Source organism: Ceratotherium simum, chromosome 24, assembly GCF_057802395.1.
Source record: "Ceratotherium simum simum isolate JZ-2026a chromosome 24, ASM5780239v1, whole genome shotgun sequence".
Taxonomy (NCBI): domain Eukaryota; kingdom Metazoa; phylum Chordata; class Mammalia; order Perissodactyla; family Rhinocerotidae; genus Ceratotherium; species Ceratotherium simum.
This window is the reverse complement of record NC_141923.1, coordinates 2,744,042-2,758,096: the sequence shown is the minus strand read 5'-3', so window position 1 is coordinate 2,758,096 and position 14,055 is coordinate 2,744,042. Positions and strand designations below refer to the sequence as shown.

Below are 14,055 nucleotides of genomic sequence, written 5' to 3'. Positions count from 1 at the left end.
ACCAGCTCGTGTGGCCCCCCTCCCTTCCCATCCTGTCTCCTTTGCACTTCCCCTCCTGTCACCCAAGGCCCACTTCAGGCCCAGGCCCTCAGAGAACAGCAATCGCACTGAGCCCCTCAGCCTTCACAGCCAGGGCTGAGCCCTTTGTGCGCTGCCCCCGCGCGAGTCCTGAGACCTGCCCCTCCGCCCCTGCCCGCTCAGCCGAGGCTCCAGGCCTGTCTCACCTGATGGGCGAAGTGGGCTTGTCCCTGTGGACGCCCGTGGACTCACGGCGCCTGGACCTGCGGTTCCTCTGGGGCCCGTGGGGTATGGCCCCAGGACTCTGCTCTCTCTGTCGCTGCTCTGGTGGTCTCTATCTGCGCCCTGCAATCGATCCCTCAGCTACCAGCTGTCACTGTGGCGGCTGCAGCACCTGCCTCTGTCCTGCCCTGTGAGTTGGGCTCGAGGCCATGCAGCCCATTGGAGGGAGGGTCTCTGGGCTAAAGGTGCCTCTGGGCTTTGCTAGAGTGGGTGGAGGGGTTGGCGCTGGGCTTGGAGGCACTGCCAGGCTGCAGGGAGGCGGGGTGGCGGACACCACAGCTCAGAACACACTTGCTTCAGTGCCGTGACCAGCTGGGCCCTGTGGCCCCCTCCTCTGTCTGGACAGATGTGGCTTCACGGGTGCATCCCCACACACAGGGTGGCCCGGCGGGGCAGCAGGAGGGCATGGCTAGGGTGCCAGTCCCAGCTGCCAGGACTCAGCACTGGGCTGCCTCTGACTTCTGGGCTGCAGTCTGTGAAGTGGTACCTACTGCCCTCCCAGGGCGCTGGGGACAGACGGGTGGTCTCTGTTCCACATGTCTCCTATGCCTGTTGCGGGGCCCAGCATAGGGCAGGCATTCTGCAGTATTTGGCAAGTGAGTGAGACGCGACCACGTGTGCACTGTGCATGGCTGGGTGGGGAAGACGGGGCTTATTGTTCAAGCAAACGGCATGGCCTTACCAGGGACTGGCCCAGAGATCGTCCTGGACGCTGTTCCTGGGAGCCGGGACAGGGGCCACATGCACCCAGGACCCCAGCACCCTGCAGACGAAGGCAAAGGACCGGTCCTGGTGTCTGTGCCCCCCGCCATCCTGCCGTCACTTGTCCTCTGGGGCTCCGTGTCATTTGCAGGCTGAGGGTCCGTGATGGCCTTTCCTCTGCGGGCCCCTCCCAAGGGCAGAGACCCTCAGAGGAGGAGGCTGGTCCTGGAGGGCACTGAGGCCAGGCTGTGGGGCCTCCCTGGGTCACGGCACCCTCCTGATGACGGCTCACGGGCAGGACCAGAATGAGGGTATCGGAGGCTCGCTCCACTGAGGGTTGGTCTTGCAGATGAGGGTCGTCCCAGGAGCTGACGCTGGTGGCCGGGACTGCTGGACAGGGATCCCACGCTCAAGGCTCTCACCACCAGGCGGGTCCTGGCCTGTGAGGGTGGGTCTTAAGTTTTATAGTAGCCAGAGGCTGCACAAGGCTGCCGTGCTCAGTGGGGCTGAGCTGCACAGGATCTTTCTGGGAAAATCCTGCCATCCTGTGAAGTCTTTCTAGAACACACTGTAGTGAGGGGAATACAGAGCCACCAAGCTGGCTCCACAGCCCTGTTCTCCCCCCGCACCAGAGCTGGGCAAAGCTTGGGCAGGGGGACGGGGTCTGATGGGCTGGCAGTTACGGTTCTCCCTGGACTCGGGCCGTCCAGGCAGGGCCTACTGGTGGCGAGCACCAGCCTGCAGCAGGTCCTGGTGTCCAGTCCCCCTGCTCCTGGGTGTCTGCCAGGGACAAGTGTGTGTTCATCCCTGGCTTCTGCCTGGAGAGGCAGAGGGAGCTGAACCTGGCATTTCTGATGAAGGATGAAGGTTCTGATGGGGGACACACCAGATGGGTGGACGTGCCTGCCTGCACAGAAGTGTCATCCCCCAGGCCAGTGGCTTGGCCCTTGGGCTCCCACTTGTGTGGCAGATTAAGGGACAGACATGGTGGCCGGCCCCAGGCTTGTGGGCCACACCCACCAGCACCTGGCACAGGACATGGCTGAGCTGGGGAATAGGTGTCCCCACAGTGGGGACCATACTTGTGCCAGGTGGACCCAAGGCTCCGTCCACTGTCTTCTGAGTGGAGCCTTGCAGCCCCGGCCTATGAGGAACCCTGCCCGTGTGTCTAGCTGCAAGGCCCTTTCCCCAAATACCGGCCTGCTGGGAGCATCCCCTGTTGTGTGGCAGATGGGGCAGAGCTGCGGGCCGGTGGAGGGGCTGGGGCCTGGAGGGGCCGAGGAGCAGCCTGGCCTGGTGGAGCCTCAGTTGGTGAGGCTTCTGACGGCCTTTTCTGCTCCTCTCCAGCTGGCTCCGTGACCTCCTCTGACCCATTTTATGGTGTTCTGATTATCACCACACCAACCACGGCCTCGAACACTTAAAAGGGGACAAGGCGTCCCTTTGGGAGGACGTGGTGGGGAGCTCTCCACGTGGACCATGGCCATCCTGGGAGAGGGGTGGGTGCCCCGTGCTGCTTCTGGCTGCACCCGGAAGGTACAGGACAAGCCTGTTGGTCCCTGTGGCTGGAGCAGGAAGCAAAGGCCCTCACTGTCGCCTCCCTGTCCTGTGCAGGTTCGGGCCTTCCTGCAGCCTCCCCTGAAGGGCGTGGTCATGGAGACCTTCGGCTCAGGGAATGGACCCACCAAGCCCGACCTGCTGCAGGAGCTGCGGGCAGCGGCTGAGCGAGGCCTTGTCATCGTCAACTGTACCCACTGCCTTCAGGGCGCTGTGACCTCGGACTATGCAGCCGGCATGGTGGGGATGGGGAAACCGAGGCCTGGAGAGGGAGGGCCCAGGGCTAGCTGGGCTGACCCCTACACCGCATTTCCCACCCGTGCCCCCCTCTCTCAGGCCATGGCGGGTGCAGACATCGTCTCGGGCTTTGACATGACGTCGGAGGCTGCCCTGGCCAAGCTGTCCTATGTGCTGGGCCAGCCGGGGCTGAGCCTGGACGGCAGGAAGGAGGTGCGTGCCCCTCGGGCTGGGGTGTGACTTGGGCCAACAGTGGGGCCCAGTCCAGGGGATGTGCAGCTCCGTGTGGAAAGGGACAGGGACGGGGGTGGTCCCCCAACCCCTTGCTGACCTCAAGCCCCAGCACTGTCTGTCCATTCACCTTCTTGAGGTCCCTCAGGTCTGGCTCGGGCTGAGGTTCCCCAAACTGCTTCCAGAATATCTCCTCCTCCCCAACGCTTCCCAGACAGGCCTCAGACAGCCGGCCCCAGGCCCTCGGGCTGGGCAGAGGCCACTGGGGCCTTGGGAGACCCTGAGCTATAGGGACGGAGGGTAGGGCAGGCCTGGTACAGGGGCCTGGTGGGATCGAGTTCAGGCCTGATGGATGGAGCTCGAACAGAGGAGTTTGAGGCCCAGGGCAGCCCTCACCCGACACCTGGGGGGCTTGGCCCTGGTAGAGCTGGCTCTCTGTGTGCTCCTCCCCCAGCTGCTGGCCAGGGACCTCCGGGGGGAGATGACGCTGCCCGCGGTGGATGAGCACTGGCCCCCTCTGCCGGACAGCATGCTGGGCCATGGGGTCGCCCAGCTCCTCAGTCTGAGCCAGGTACTGCCCAGTGTGGGTGGAGCGGCGTGGGGAGTCCCCAAGGGATGTGCCAGGTGCCAGCCACGGCTGTCGTCACTCCAGCACACGAGCAGAAAGCCACTGGGCACAGCCTGGTTCTTGCCCAGGTGGAGGGCTAGGGGCCACAGTGGGAGGGTTTCAGGGATTGGTGGGGCGGCGCAGCAAGGGACCTGGGCGGGTTAGTGGAGGGTGTGCGGTGTGCAGACGGTGGGCGGAACGTGGCCCGGTCACTTCGGTGGGCAGCGGGGGCCATGCCCTGCTGACTGTCACCGCCGGCCCTGGGTGCAGGGCTGCCTCGTGAGGTGGGGAGCACTGGGGCAAGGTGGGTGTGCCGCCTGTCATGGATGCTGGCAGGAGGGGCACCTGCTCGGGGGTCTCCCAGGCTCTGAACACCAGGGCCCCTTGAGGCCAGGGCTCCGGGCCCCATGGCTGCACCTGGAGCAGTGGGGAGCTGCAAGGCTGGCTTCTCAACCAGGCCAGGACCCAGGAAGGTGCCGAGGACTTGCTAAGTGTCTGGGGTCTGGGATTCAGGCTGGGCCAGGCCCACAGGGGTGACTGGGGCCTCCTGGTGCCCCACCACATGCACACCTGGCCTTTAGGCGAGACGTCCAGACCTGGCGCGGGAGGCCAGCAGGTACAGAGAGCACTGTGTCCCAGTGCTGCCTGGGGTCATGTCATGTGCCTCAGTTTCCCCCCTGCAGAATGGGGTGGGAACAGACCTGTCTTGGAGAGCTTCGGTGGTGTTAACTGCTGCTTGGTGGGGGTGGGCGATGGTCAGACGGAAGAGGCTGGGATGTGTATGGCTTGTTATTAGGGTGGCTGCATCGGGCCTTAATGACACGAGGGATGCAGGCCGGCGGGCAGCACTTTGTGATCAGGCCCGGCCATGGGTGCCAGGCTGAGCATGGGCTGGGCCAGGTGCGGGGCTGCCTGTGGGGCCTCTACTGGGAGCCCCCGGCCTTCCGGCATCTCCGGGAGCTCCTAGACGACCCACCCCTTTCCCAGTGCTGGCGATTCTGCGGGGACCGTGCAGTTATGTGGAGGCCCTTCTCTCTGGGGAGGGGGCCAGGCTCCCCTTCCCACAGTCCCCCAGGCGCATGCCTTGTTATGAGTCTATGCCTGCATCCTTGGTGGCGGTGGAGACAAACAAGGAAATGGACCTCTGTGGGCAGGCGGGTGGCAGGCCCTGGCCACATAGCTGGTGAGGATGGAGACAGATCGTAGCCTCATGTCCTGGGCTTGCTCCTGGGGGGAGGTCCTGGGTGGGCCTCTGGGTGTGATGCTCACGCTCTTTCTTTTCACATGTTGTGACTAAGGAGGTGGCTGGACCCCTGTCCCGGACCCACTGCCAGCATGGTGTGGGGACAGGATTCCCTGGGCCCTGGGCCCTGCCGGCTCTACCCACCGGTTCCTTTGTGTAAGGGGACGCTGCTCCTCACCCTGCTTGCTCCTGGGGGGTGCGGCTGAGCACCCCAGGGAAAGGCGTGGTCTCAGGAAGCCCCCATCCCCCACCCAGGGGGCCAATGCCCTGCGGGACGTCCTAATGCCCAGCCTGGCCTGTGCCGCGGCCTACGCCGGCGACCTGGAGGCCCTGCAGGCGCTTGTGGAGCTGGTGAGCCCCCCACCCACCCTTGGAGATCAGCCTCAGCCACGCCAGGCCCCGGGGATGGGGGTGCTGGCTAGCTGTGGGCGGGGTGGCCTCTCCCTGGGGCCCACTAACCCTTGCGCCCTGGTCTGCCGGGCTGTGCGACCAGCTGGCAGGGCCTCACTGCACCTAAGGGGGTCACAGTGGCTGTGCCAGGCCTCACCCTTGGGCTGCACCCTGAACCCCCCGTCCCCTCCCTCTGGCCTTCCTGTCTCTGCCCAGCCTTCCCTCAGTGGGTGATGTGCCCACAGGGCAGTGACCTGAGCCTGGAGAACTTCAATGGTCAAACTCCGCTGCACGCGGCCGCCCGGGGAGGTCACACTGGGGTGGTCACCATGCTGCTGCAGAGTGGGGTGGACGTGAGTGCCCGAGACGAGGACGGCCTCAGTCCGCTGCTGCTGGCCGTGAGGGGCAGGTACTCAGGGGACCTGGGGCCCGGGTGGATGTGTGGGCGGGGATGCCGCAGGGGGTGGGCCTGGACAGAGTTGCCTCAGAGAGGGCTGCCGGTTTGCCTGTGGTCACACAGCTTCCCCTGGCAGAGCTGGATGGAGCCAAGGACACCTGCTTCCCAGACCCTCGCCCACCCCCAGCCTGGGCCCCAGGTACTGGCAGTGGCCAGGCCAGGTGTGAACAAGGCCCAGACAGGGAGGACGGACTCTGGGCAGGGTGGTCAGGGAGGGCTTCCTGGAGGAGATGAATTCCAAATGGAGCAAGGCAGGCCCAGCAAGACCCTGGCACGGAGTTTCTAGAAAAGAAAAACACGGAGAAAGTGTGTTCCCCGAGTCATCTATGCGCACCTGTGGGGCTGGGGGGTGGGGCAAGGGAAGAAGCCCCCCACCCAGCCCCGGGATGGGCCAGGTATAAAGCAGGCTACACGGAGCCAGACGTCAGGCTGGGATGGGCACAGGTGCCCCTGGGGGCAAGCTCAGCCTGCACAGTAGTGGGAGGGGGCCCCCCAAGTTGGCCCCACCCAACAAACCCTGGCTTTTTAACAGGGGGTGTGTCTGAGGCCCCCGCCCAGGTGGGACTCGCAGAGCCCAGCTCTTGCTGAGGCACCGAGGCCCTGGGCAGCTGGTGCGGGCACCTGAGGTCCAGTCTCCTAAGGAGGGCAGACGACACTGGTCGGAGAGGTAGGGGCACCCGGCCTTGCAGCCAGGGCGAGAGGCTGGGGTTCCCTGCAGGCCTCTGCCCGGGCTTCTGCACTCTCACTTGCGACATGCATGCGCGTGTTGGGGGCTGCAGCTTGCAGGGGTGTTTGTCTGAGGATCAATGTTGAAGGAAAACACGCCCAAGCGGTGGTCACCAACCAGGAGCCGGGGTCACAGGACTTCCCCCCAGTCCCACCCAGCTCTGACCCCTTGCCCCTGTGATTGGGCAGGCAGGGCACAGGGCCTGGACACCCCACCAGCATGAGGCGGGAGGAGTGGGCATCGGGCCTGAGGACGCCCGCGTGTCCCTTGCTGGGGTGGGGCGGAGTCTCCTGTCCTCCCCAGGCCCGCCTGGCATCTGTCCGAGCGTTGGGCCCTGCCTGCTCTGAGGACAGTCAATACTCTGATACTCCAAGGGGGTGGGCACGAGGCAGTCTTGGTGGGCCTCGGCCTGGTGGGTGGGGGGGCGGGGCCCTCCAGGGTCTCTTTCCCCCTCGCCCATTCCGAAGCCCAGAGCGGGGTCAGATCTAGAGTGTGCGAGTGTGCATGCATGTGTGAGCACGTGTGTTTCTGGGGGTGAGGTCACGGCTTTGGCTCTTCATTCTCGGTGGTCTTACTGTTTCCAAATGCAGAGCTGACCTGGGCTTGGTGTCTGCGGCAGCCCCCAGACGCCGCTTCTCCTGGGATTTCTCCCCAGGGGGTGCTTGGCCTGCAGGAACCCAGGTTATTTCTGGGGGGAGCTCATGAGTCTCATGGAGAGAGGCCCTCGGGGGTGTCTGAGTCCCGGGCGCCCTCCCCCGCTGTGAGCCTGGTGAAGGGGTGATGGGGGAGCATCTTCCTTCCCAGGCTCCTGGAGCATTGAGGGGTTCTCAGAACAGGACTGTTGGTGGACGGAAGGTGAAGGGCTGCCCCTGGGTATGCCCCTGGCATCCAGGCCGGGGTGATCTGGCCGGAGATTTCAGGCTGCGAGTTCTTGAGTGTGGGTGGGTAGCGAGATGAGCTCACCCCTCCTGGTCCTGCCCCCTCATCCCTCTGGCTGTCACAACACCTTCTTCCCCAAACCGGTCTCCCAGTCTTTCCTGCCCGGCCCTGCTGGGCCCTAGGGTGGTGGAGGGGAGGGGCTGCCTCACCCTGGAGGGCTCTTGGGGGCGGGCTGTGGGCAAGGCCTGGGGGGCCCCTATCTTCCTCCCCAGGCTCCCTAAAAGTGGGGTGATCATGCAATTTATGGTGCACCCCAATGTTGCAGCGGGAAGGGGACCATGTTAGCCATTATGCTGTGAGAGTCGAGGTCCCCACTGCAGCAGGCTGGGCAGCCTCAGGCCTTTGCACATTCTGTTCCTCCACCTTGCCTGAGCTCCGGCCCCACCCCACGAAGTCCCACAGACCACTCACCCCAGCGGGCGGCTCCAGGTTTGGCTCAGGCTGGGGGCCTCTGGACACCCGCAGACATCTGGGCCCTGCTCTGGGCCGCCAGCCTGACCCCGCTGTTCGTGTTTGTCTGCCGGTCTCATCTCTATCTCATCCTCATCTCACTCCAAGGGCAGAATCTGGGCAGATTGACTCAGTTTCCCCAGACCCAGCCCTGGTTGGGAGCCTACTGGTGGGTGTGTGCAGTGGGGCCACAAGCTTGGTGTGGAGACTGTCCTCCAGGACAAGCTGTCCCCAGGCACCCACAGGAAGACTTAGGGCCCCAGCGTGGGCCGGGGGAGACCACAGTGGGGCCTCTCTACGTGGATGGAGTTGCTGCTCAGCCAGGGCTGACCCACGCCCCTGGGTGGGGCCCAGTGCTGGGGACTGAGGGTGAGCAGCCCTGGTCTGGGGTGGGTGGGTTCCTGGTCCTGTGCACAGGACATGAGGCCCTGCTGGTATCTGAGCAGAGGCTGCCAGGGCCAACGTCACCATGCTCTTTCTTACGGCAGGCACCAGGGTGTCATTGGGCTGCTGCGGGCAGCCGGGGCCCGCCTGTCCCCCCAGGAGCTGGAGGACGCAGGGACCGAGCTGTGCAGGTGAGGGCCACAGGCACACCTGTGCTTCCAGGACGTGGGGCCAGGCCTCCAGGAGGGATGCCAGGCTTGCAGGGAGGGACGGTTGGCCAGGGTGGGGGCTTCAGAGGAGGGAGAGCCCACCCTGCACTCGGTCTGCATCTGGGCATTGTTCCTGGCAGAGAGAACAGTCCAGCAAAGTGGTGTGTGTGTGTGTGTGTGTGCGCGTGCACGCATGTGTGTGGGCTTGAGGAGGCTGTGGGGGGGGTCACACAGGAGAGGGGCTGGAGTGTGGGCTGGGGGAGGCCTGGGCTGCGTTTGGGAGGTTGGAGTAGATGGGGTGGGGGCAGGGGAGTTGACCCCCTCTGGGCATGGTGACAGGCCTCGAGAGTCTCCGTCCTCCCCAGCGGGGTGAGCTCCAGTGTGGGCCGCACGGTGGTGGGCCTGGTCCCCGTCATGGGGTAAACTGACCACAGCCCCAGCAGCTGTCCTGCCCTGGTGCACAGCAGCCACTTGCCAACGTGACTCTGACCTCACTGCTGCCCTGAATGACCACCAAGGCGGGCCTGGGGGAGACAGAGGCATGGGGGGCTCGGGGCCCTGGAGGTCCCCAGAGAGGGTGCTGGCAGTGGGCCAGGCAGAGGACAGGCCGAGGCTGCAGAGCTCAGCTCCTTCCCCCCCATCCCCTTGGACCCCCTCTCCGGGGAGCCTTTGATGCCCATCACTGCCTTCCCTGTGCCTGGTGACTCGGGGCTGCCCGCTAGCTCCTCTTGTGTCCAGCCTGGCCTGCCCACGGGCAGGGTCTGAGGGTCAAGGAGAAGGGAGGGAGGGAGGGAGGGAGGGGGGAGGGGCCGAGTAGGGAAGTGGAGAAAGGGAGAGGCCCGTCCACCAGGCCAGGCCAGGGCGCCGGTGGTAGCCGGGGTTGCGGGTGCTGGAGACTGCTGGGGCCTGGGTCCCTGAAAGTCAGAGCCCCCAGGCCTGGGGAGTGGGTGAGGACGGTGGTGTCTCAGGCTGACCGGCTGGAGTGTGAGGCGGGCGAGCTGCCTGCTCGGCAGGAAGAGGACCCAGAGTTCTGGCCCTGCGTCCCCACCGGCCAGCTTCTCCCCAACCCCCATGTCTTGGTGCCAGTAAGGCCTCAGCCGCTCCTGCCCTGGGCTTCAGTGTCCCTGGGGGACAAATCCTGCTGGCTGGCCTGTCCCCTGCCCTTCTCAGTGACAACGGGGGTAAGCTGGGCTCTCAGACGTGATGGGGGGTGGCCAGCCCCAGGAAGGGAGGGGCTTGCCCACAACCACTGCTCTAGGCTCTAAAGGACTTCTGGGGTGACAGGGCTGCAGGCCTTGTTGGCTCCATTGACAGATGGGGAGACTGAGCTGGAGGGGGCCAGTGATAGCCAGGTCCCACCAACAGCACTGGTACCTTTGTTCGGGCCTCTGCTTGGGAGAGGGCTGGTCTGACCTGAGCTGCTTGGCCGGATTTGGGGGCCCTCGGCTGGCCCTTCCCAGTGGCAACCGTGTGGGAGGCCTGGGGCAGGTCGGGGAGGAGCTGGTGGTGCCATCCAGCATGATTCACCCCAGAAATTACCCAGAGCCCCTGTGGGGGCTGCTGTTTCCTGACCAGGAGGGAGTCACAAGACCCCTTTGTGGGGGCGGGAGGGTGAGGGGGACCCTGGTGAGGGCCTGGGAGGTGCTCTATGTCCCCACACCACCTTCTCCAGGGCGGGCGGGCCCAGGCTCCTCTCCCAGCCAAGGACCACCCCCATGCAGCCTGCTGGATCCAGGACCCCCAACCCTGGGCCTCCTGTGTGTCCCTCTTTGAACCACTGGGCTGCCTCAGACTTTCTTCCTGCCTCTGTGGACCCCACACAGGGAGAGCTGTGTTGTGAAATCTGAAGCTGATATGTGGCACTCAGCAGGTGGTGTGTGTGTGTGCGTGTGCGTGTGCCCAGGTGTGTGCATGCAAGTATGTGTGTGCGCGCTCGACCTGAGTCACAGTCACCCCACTGGTGAAACCGGACTCCAGGCTGCCCGCCGGCCCCCAGCGACGCCTGCACTCCTGCCCCAGGCCCAGCTGCTGGGTCAGCTGTTTGGGGCTGGCTCTGTAAAGGCACCCGGGCACCCCTGGGCAGGCAGGTGGGCAGATGGGCGGGCGCCCAGCAGGCCCTCACGCTCCCCTCCTCTGCTCCCCTCCCAGGCTGGCATCCCGGGGGGACCGCGATGGCCTGCTGGTATGGTGGCAGGCAGGGGCTGACCTGGAGCGGCCAGGCTATGACGGGCGCAGCGCCCTTCTGGTTGTGAGTGCCACCACTGCCCCCGCTGCCCTTGCCAAGGCCACCTCCTCCAGGAAGGCCTCCCTGACAGTTCCACCGCTCCCCCCACCACCGCCCCTCCCCAGATGCCCCACTCCTGCTCTCTTGGTGGACGAGCTTCACGTGAGGGAGCTGTGCGGGGTTGTCCCCCTTCCTGTCCCAGGCCCTTCCCAGGGCCCAGAGCTGTGGGGACCAGGAGAGTGCAGGAGACATGGGGTCCTGCGTTCATGGGCGGGAGGAGCGGGCTGGGAGGGTGTCCTGGTGGGCGGGGCTGAGGGGCTGTCCAGGGCCAGGCTGCTGGTCAGCTTCCCTGAGGCAGCGCCTCCCCCCATGCACCCTCCCTCAGGCAGAAACAGCTGGGAACCTGGAAGTGGTGACCCTTCTGCAGAGCCTCCAGGGTGGGATTGGTGCCCAGGCCGCCGGCCCAGTAAGTCCCCTCCAAACCCAGGCAGGGCTGATGGTGCTCCCACAGAGCTCCCAGCCCTGTGGCTGGACCCTGGCTTGCGGGATGTGTCCAAGGGCCAGTCCTGGGGATAGAGCCAGAGAGGCTGGGATGGGTCCGAGTCAGTCCAGCCTGCAGAGCCCCTCCTGGGCTGAAAAGTGCCCAGAGGGAGATAGGAGCAGTCAGGGAGGGCTTCCCCGTAGGAAGGGCCGACCTCCGACCTCCTGAGTTCTGTCCTGTCAGGCTACCCTGTGACACACCTTACCACAGCAGTGGAGGGCGCCAGCCATGGCCAAGATGTTCCTCGAGCCTGGAGGGGACCTCAGATCTCTCTACTGCACCCCAGGACCCACTGGGCTGGGTGCTCCTGCCTGCCTTCCAGGCTGGGTGGCCCAGGCCCCCAGCTGACACCTCCATCCCCTACGCCGTCATCTGGCCCTCCAGAAGACGCTCAAGGCTGGCTGGGTTTGCTCGGGTCCTCGGGTCCCTCCCTTGTGAAAGGCTGGGCCCCACCGAGGAGGTGCCCGGGCTTGTCTGTCCGCCCTGCCCCCATATGCTGCCTGGGCCTCCACTTGCTCTCAGGAGAGAGGTCCCAGGAGACCTCACATTTTCAGGAAGTGCTGCCTGCTGTCTAACCTGAAGCTGTCCTGCTGCAGCATAAGCCATACCTTCCTGCTGTGACCTGCTGGAGGAATCGCAAGCCCCCACCCATGGCTCTGACTGTGATGTGCCCCTGCTGCTGGGACGCTTCTCCTTCTGTTTCCAAGAAAGCCTAAAGGTCTTTGTTGGGCAGAGTGGCAATAAAGTCCTTCTGGGGACCACTCCCTCCCTAGGTCACCAAAGCCTGGCTCCAGTGGGTCTGTTGGGTCCCAGGCTCCTGGTCAAAGGGCGGTGTCTTCAGCACCCTGGGGGTGAGGGACGCCCAGCCAGTCCTTCCTGAGGCAGCATGAGTGTGAGTGTGAGCCAGGCCCGAGGGGGCAGGGGCGGGCCAGCTGGCCCCTCCCCCACTTTCCTGCCTCCTGGCCTTTGCTCAGGCTGTTCCCTCCTCCAGACAACCTCTGCCCCATCTCCTCTCCTCCGAATCCTCATTCTTGAAGCTTGGAGTCACCTCCTCCAGGCAGCCCCCCACCCATATCTGCTCCTACTTAACTGTCCTCACACAGACCATCTCTCTCCTCCTTACTGTCCCTCTCGGTTGCTGTCTAGTTTTCACAGGGGCCTCTGCAGTATGCTGGCCCTTCTGCATGGTTCATTCCAGCCCCTGATCTGCCCATAGCCCCTAACTAACTACCCATTACAAACCAGGCCCACCCAGGCCTGGGTGGGGAGACAGGGAGGGGGTGGCCCGGGCTGGCCCTGGTTGTGACAGCCTGGGTGGGTGGGTGGGTGGGGGCGGGCCCTGCTGTGGGCAGGTGTGTGATGGGCAGGCCCAGGCCCAGTGGGTGTGGCTCTCCAAGGCCGGTGGGCAGCCACATGCCTTGTCAGAAGCTCAGCTGGGAATGAAATCAGGTGTTTGGACCCCTGGCAAGTTCTCTGCCCAAACTGAGCAGTCCAGTGGGGCGAGGGCATGTCCCAGGCTCAGCCCCACCATGCCACGCTGGGCCTGCTGGCCAGGGGCCTCCCTCCCTGCTCATGGTCCCTGAACTCTCCTTGCTGGGCATGACCCGCCTCCCTCTGGGTCCCCCACCACCTTGGTACCTCTCTAACTGCCCACGTGAGGATTCCCATCTGTCTGTCCATCTGGTCCCTGGGCTAGGGGCTCAGGAGAGCTGGGCCCAGGCTGAGGGCATGTGCCCTGGAGATATTGGGCAAAAGTATGACCCCAAGAGTTTTCCCTTGGCACCCACCGTGCAGCTGGGGCCTCTCCCAGGTGGGCCGGGCTGGAGGTGGCTCCACCCGCACCCTCAGGCTTCTCAGTCTGGTTCCCAGGCCCAGGCTGGCACCTCGGCTGGCAGCCTTCCAGATTCTCGCCCAGACACGGGTGTGCCTGGGCCTTGCACAACCAGGGAACGCCACATAAGCATGGCAAGTCCTGGGGAGCCTTTGCCCCACACCCTGATGAGTGGGGGCCCACGAGTGGGGGTGCCAGGGGCTCGAGAGCCGGGATTCCCTGCTGTTGCTGGTGGGTTGGGACCCTCAGAAGGCCATAGGGGAGGCGGTGGGAGTCGGACAAATGCCTGATGGAGGCGAGGAGGGATGAGGCCGCCTCTCAGGTCCCACGGCAGATCAGCCACCCCCCATGTCCTCTCTGGGGCTCCCACATACAGCAGCTCACTGGAGGCACCCACCCCCTTTGGCTCTGCGCCCGAGGGACTGGAGACGGGCAGAGTCCGTCGCTCACGGCCACACCACACTCGGCACTTCTCCCAGGCCCCGTGGAGCCCCGGACTGTGAAAGCCACAGGTGGCTTACCCCGGGTGCCAACCTGCCAGTGTGGAAATGCCCACTGTATCCCCAGTGTCCCGTGGAGAGCACATGCTGAGCTGGTTTTCCCCAGTGGGTCACCGATGGCAGGGGAGAAGCTTCTGCCAGAGAGCCAGATGGGGGCAGCTCCCCACCAGGACTGGGCAGCGGGCCCCCCATTCTCAGGCCCCTCCACAAGCTTGTGGGACACAGCCTTACAACGAGCAGCTCCTGGGCAGGGCAAGTGTCTCTGGAAGCTGTGGAAAGTCGTAGGCACATGTCTGGAAACTTCCTCAGGGCCATTTTGTGTTTCTTGAGGGGAGGCCAGCCTGGCCCCGTAAGTCAGCTCCTCTGAGAATCACCGAAGAGCGCCAGGGGAGTGAAGGGCCTGCACTCCGGGCTCCCAGGCACACCGTGTCAGGTGGAGTGGCCCGCAGGTGACAGTGCTGGAGGCTCACCTTCTGCCTGTGCTGGCTTGTCGTCCTGCGATGCCTGTGAGAGGGCCCTGGTTCAT

At 65.0% G+C, this 14,055-nt stretch overlaps 1 protein-coding gene across 8 annotated transcripts in view; it reads left to right on the top strand.

Moving 5' to 3' along the window:
- ASPG (asparaginase) overlaps positions 1–11,707 on the top strand; it is a 51,293-nt gene extending 39,586 nt beyond the window's left edge. For 3 of the 8 annotated variants that reach the window (XM_087447839.1, XM_087447842.1, XM_087447836.1), the window contains 9 exons: positions 2,617–2,799; positions 2,896–3,009; positions 3,482–3,598; positions 5,133–5,228; positions 5,513–5,676; positions 8,329–8,415; positions 10,582–10,681; positions 11,043–11,123; positions 11,382–11,707. In XM_087447839.1, the coding sequence (XP_087303965.1) occupies positions 2,617–2,799; positions 2,896–3,009; positions 3,482–3,598; positions 5,133–5,228; positions 5,513–5,676; positions 8,329–8,415; positions 10,582–10,681; positions 11,043–11,123; positions 11,382–11,393 (954 nt within the window). In that variant the 3' untranslated portion in view covers positions 11,394–11,707. Of the gene's footprint in view, positions 1–201; positions 431–2,616; positions 2,800–2,895; positions 3,010–3,481; positions 3,599–5,132; positions 5,229–5,512; positions 5,677–5,787; positions 6,859–7,948; positions 8,210–8,328; positions 8,416–10,581; positions 10,682–11,042; positions 11,124–11,381 lie in introns of those variants that run through there. The other 5 variants (XM_087447843.1, XR_015556034.1, XM_087447838.1 and 2 more) reach the window with 5 other exon arrangements.
- The last annotated feature ends 2,348 nt before the right edge of the window (positions 11,708–14,055 follow it).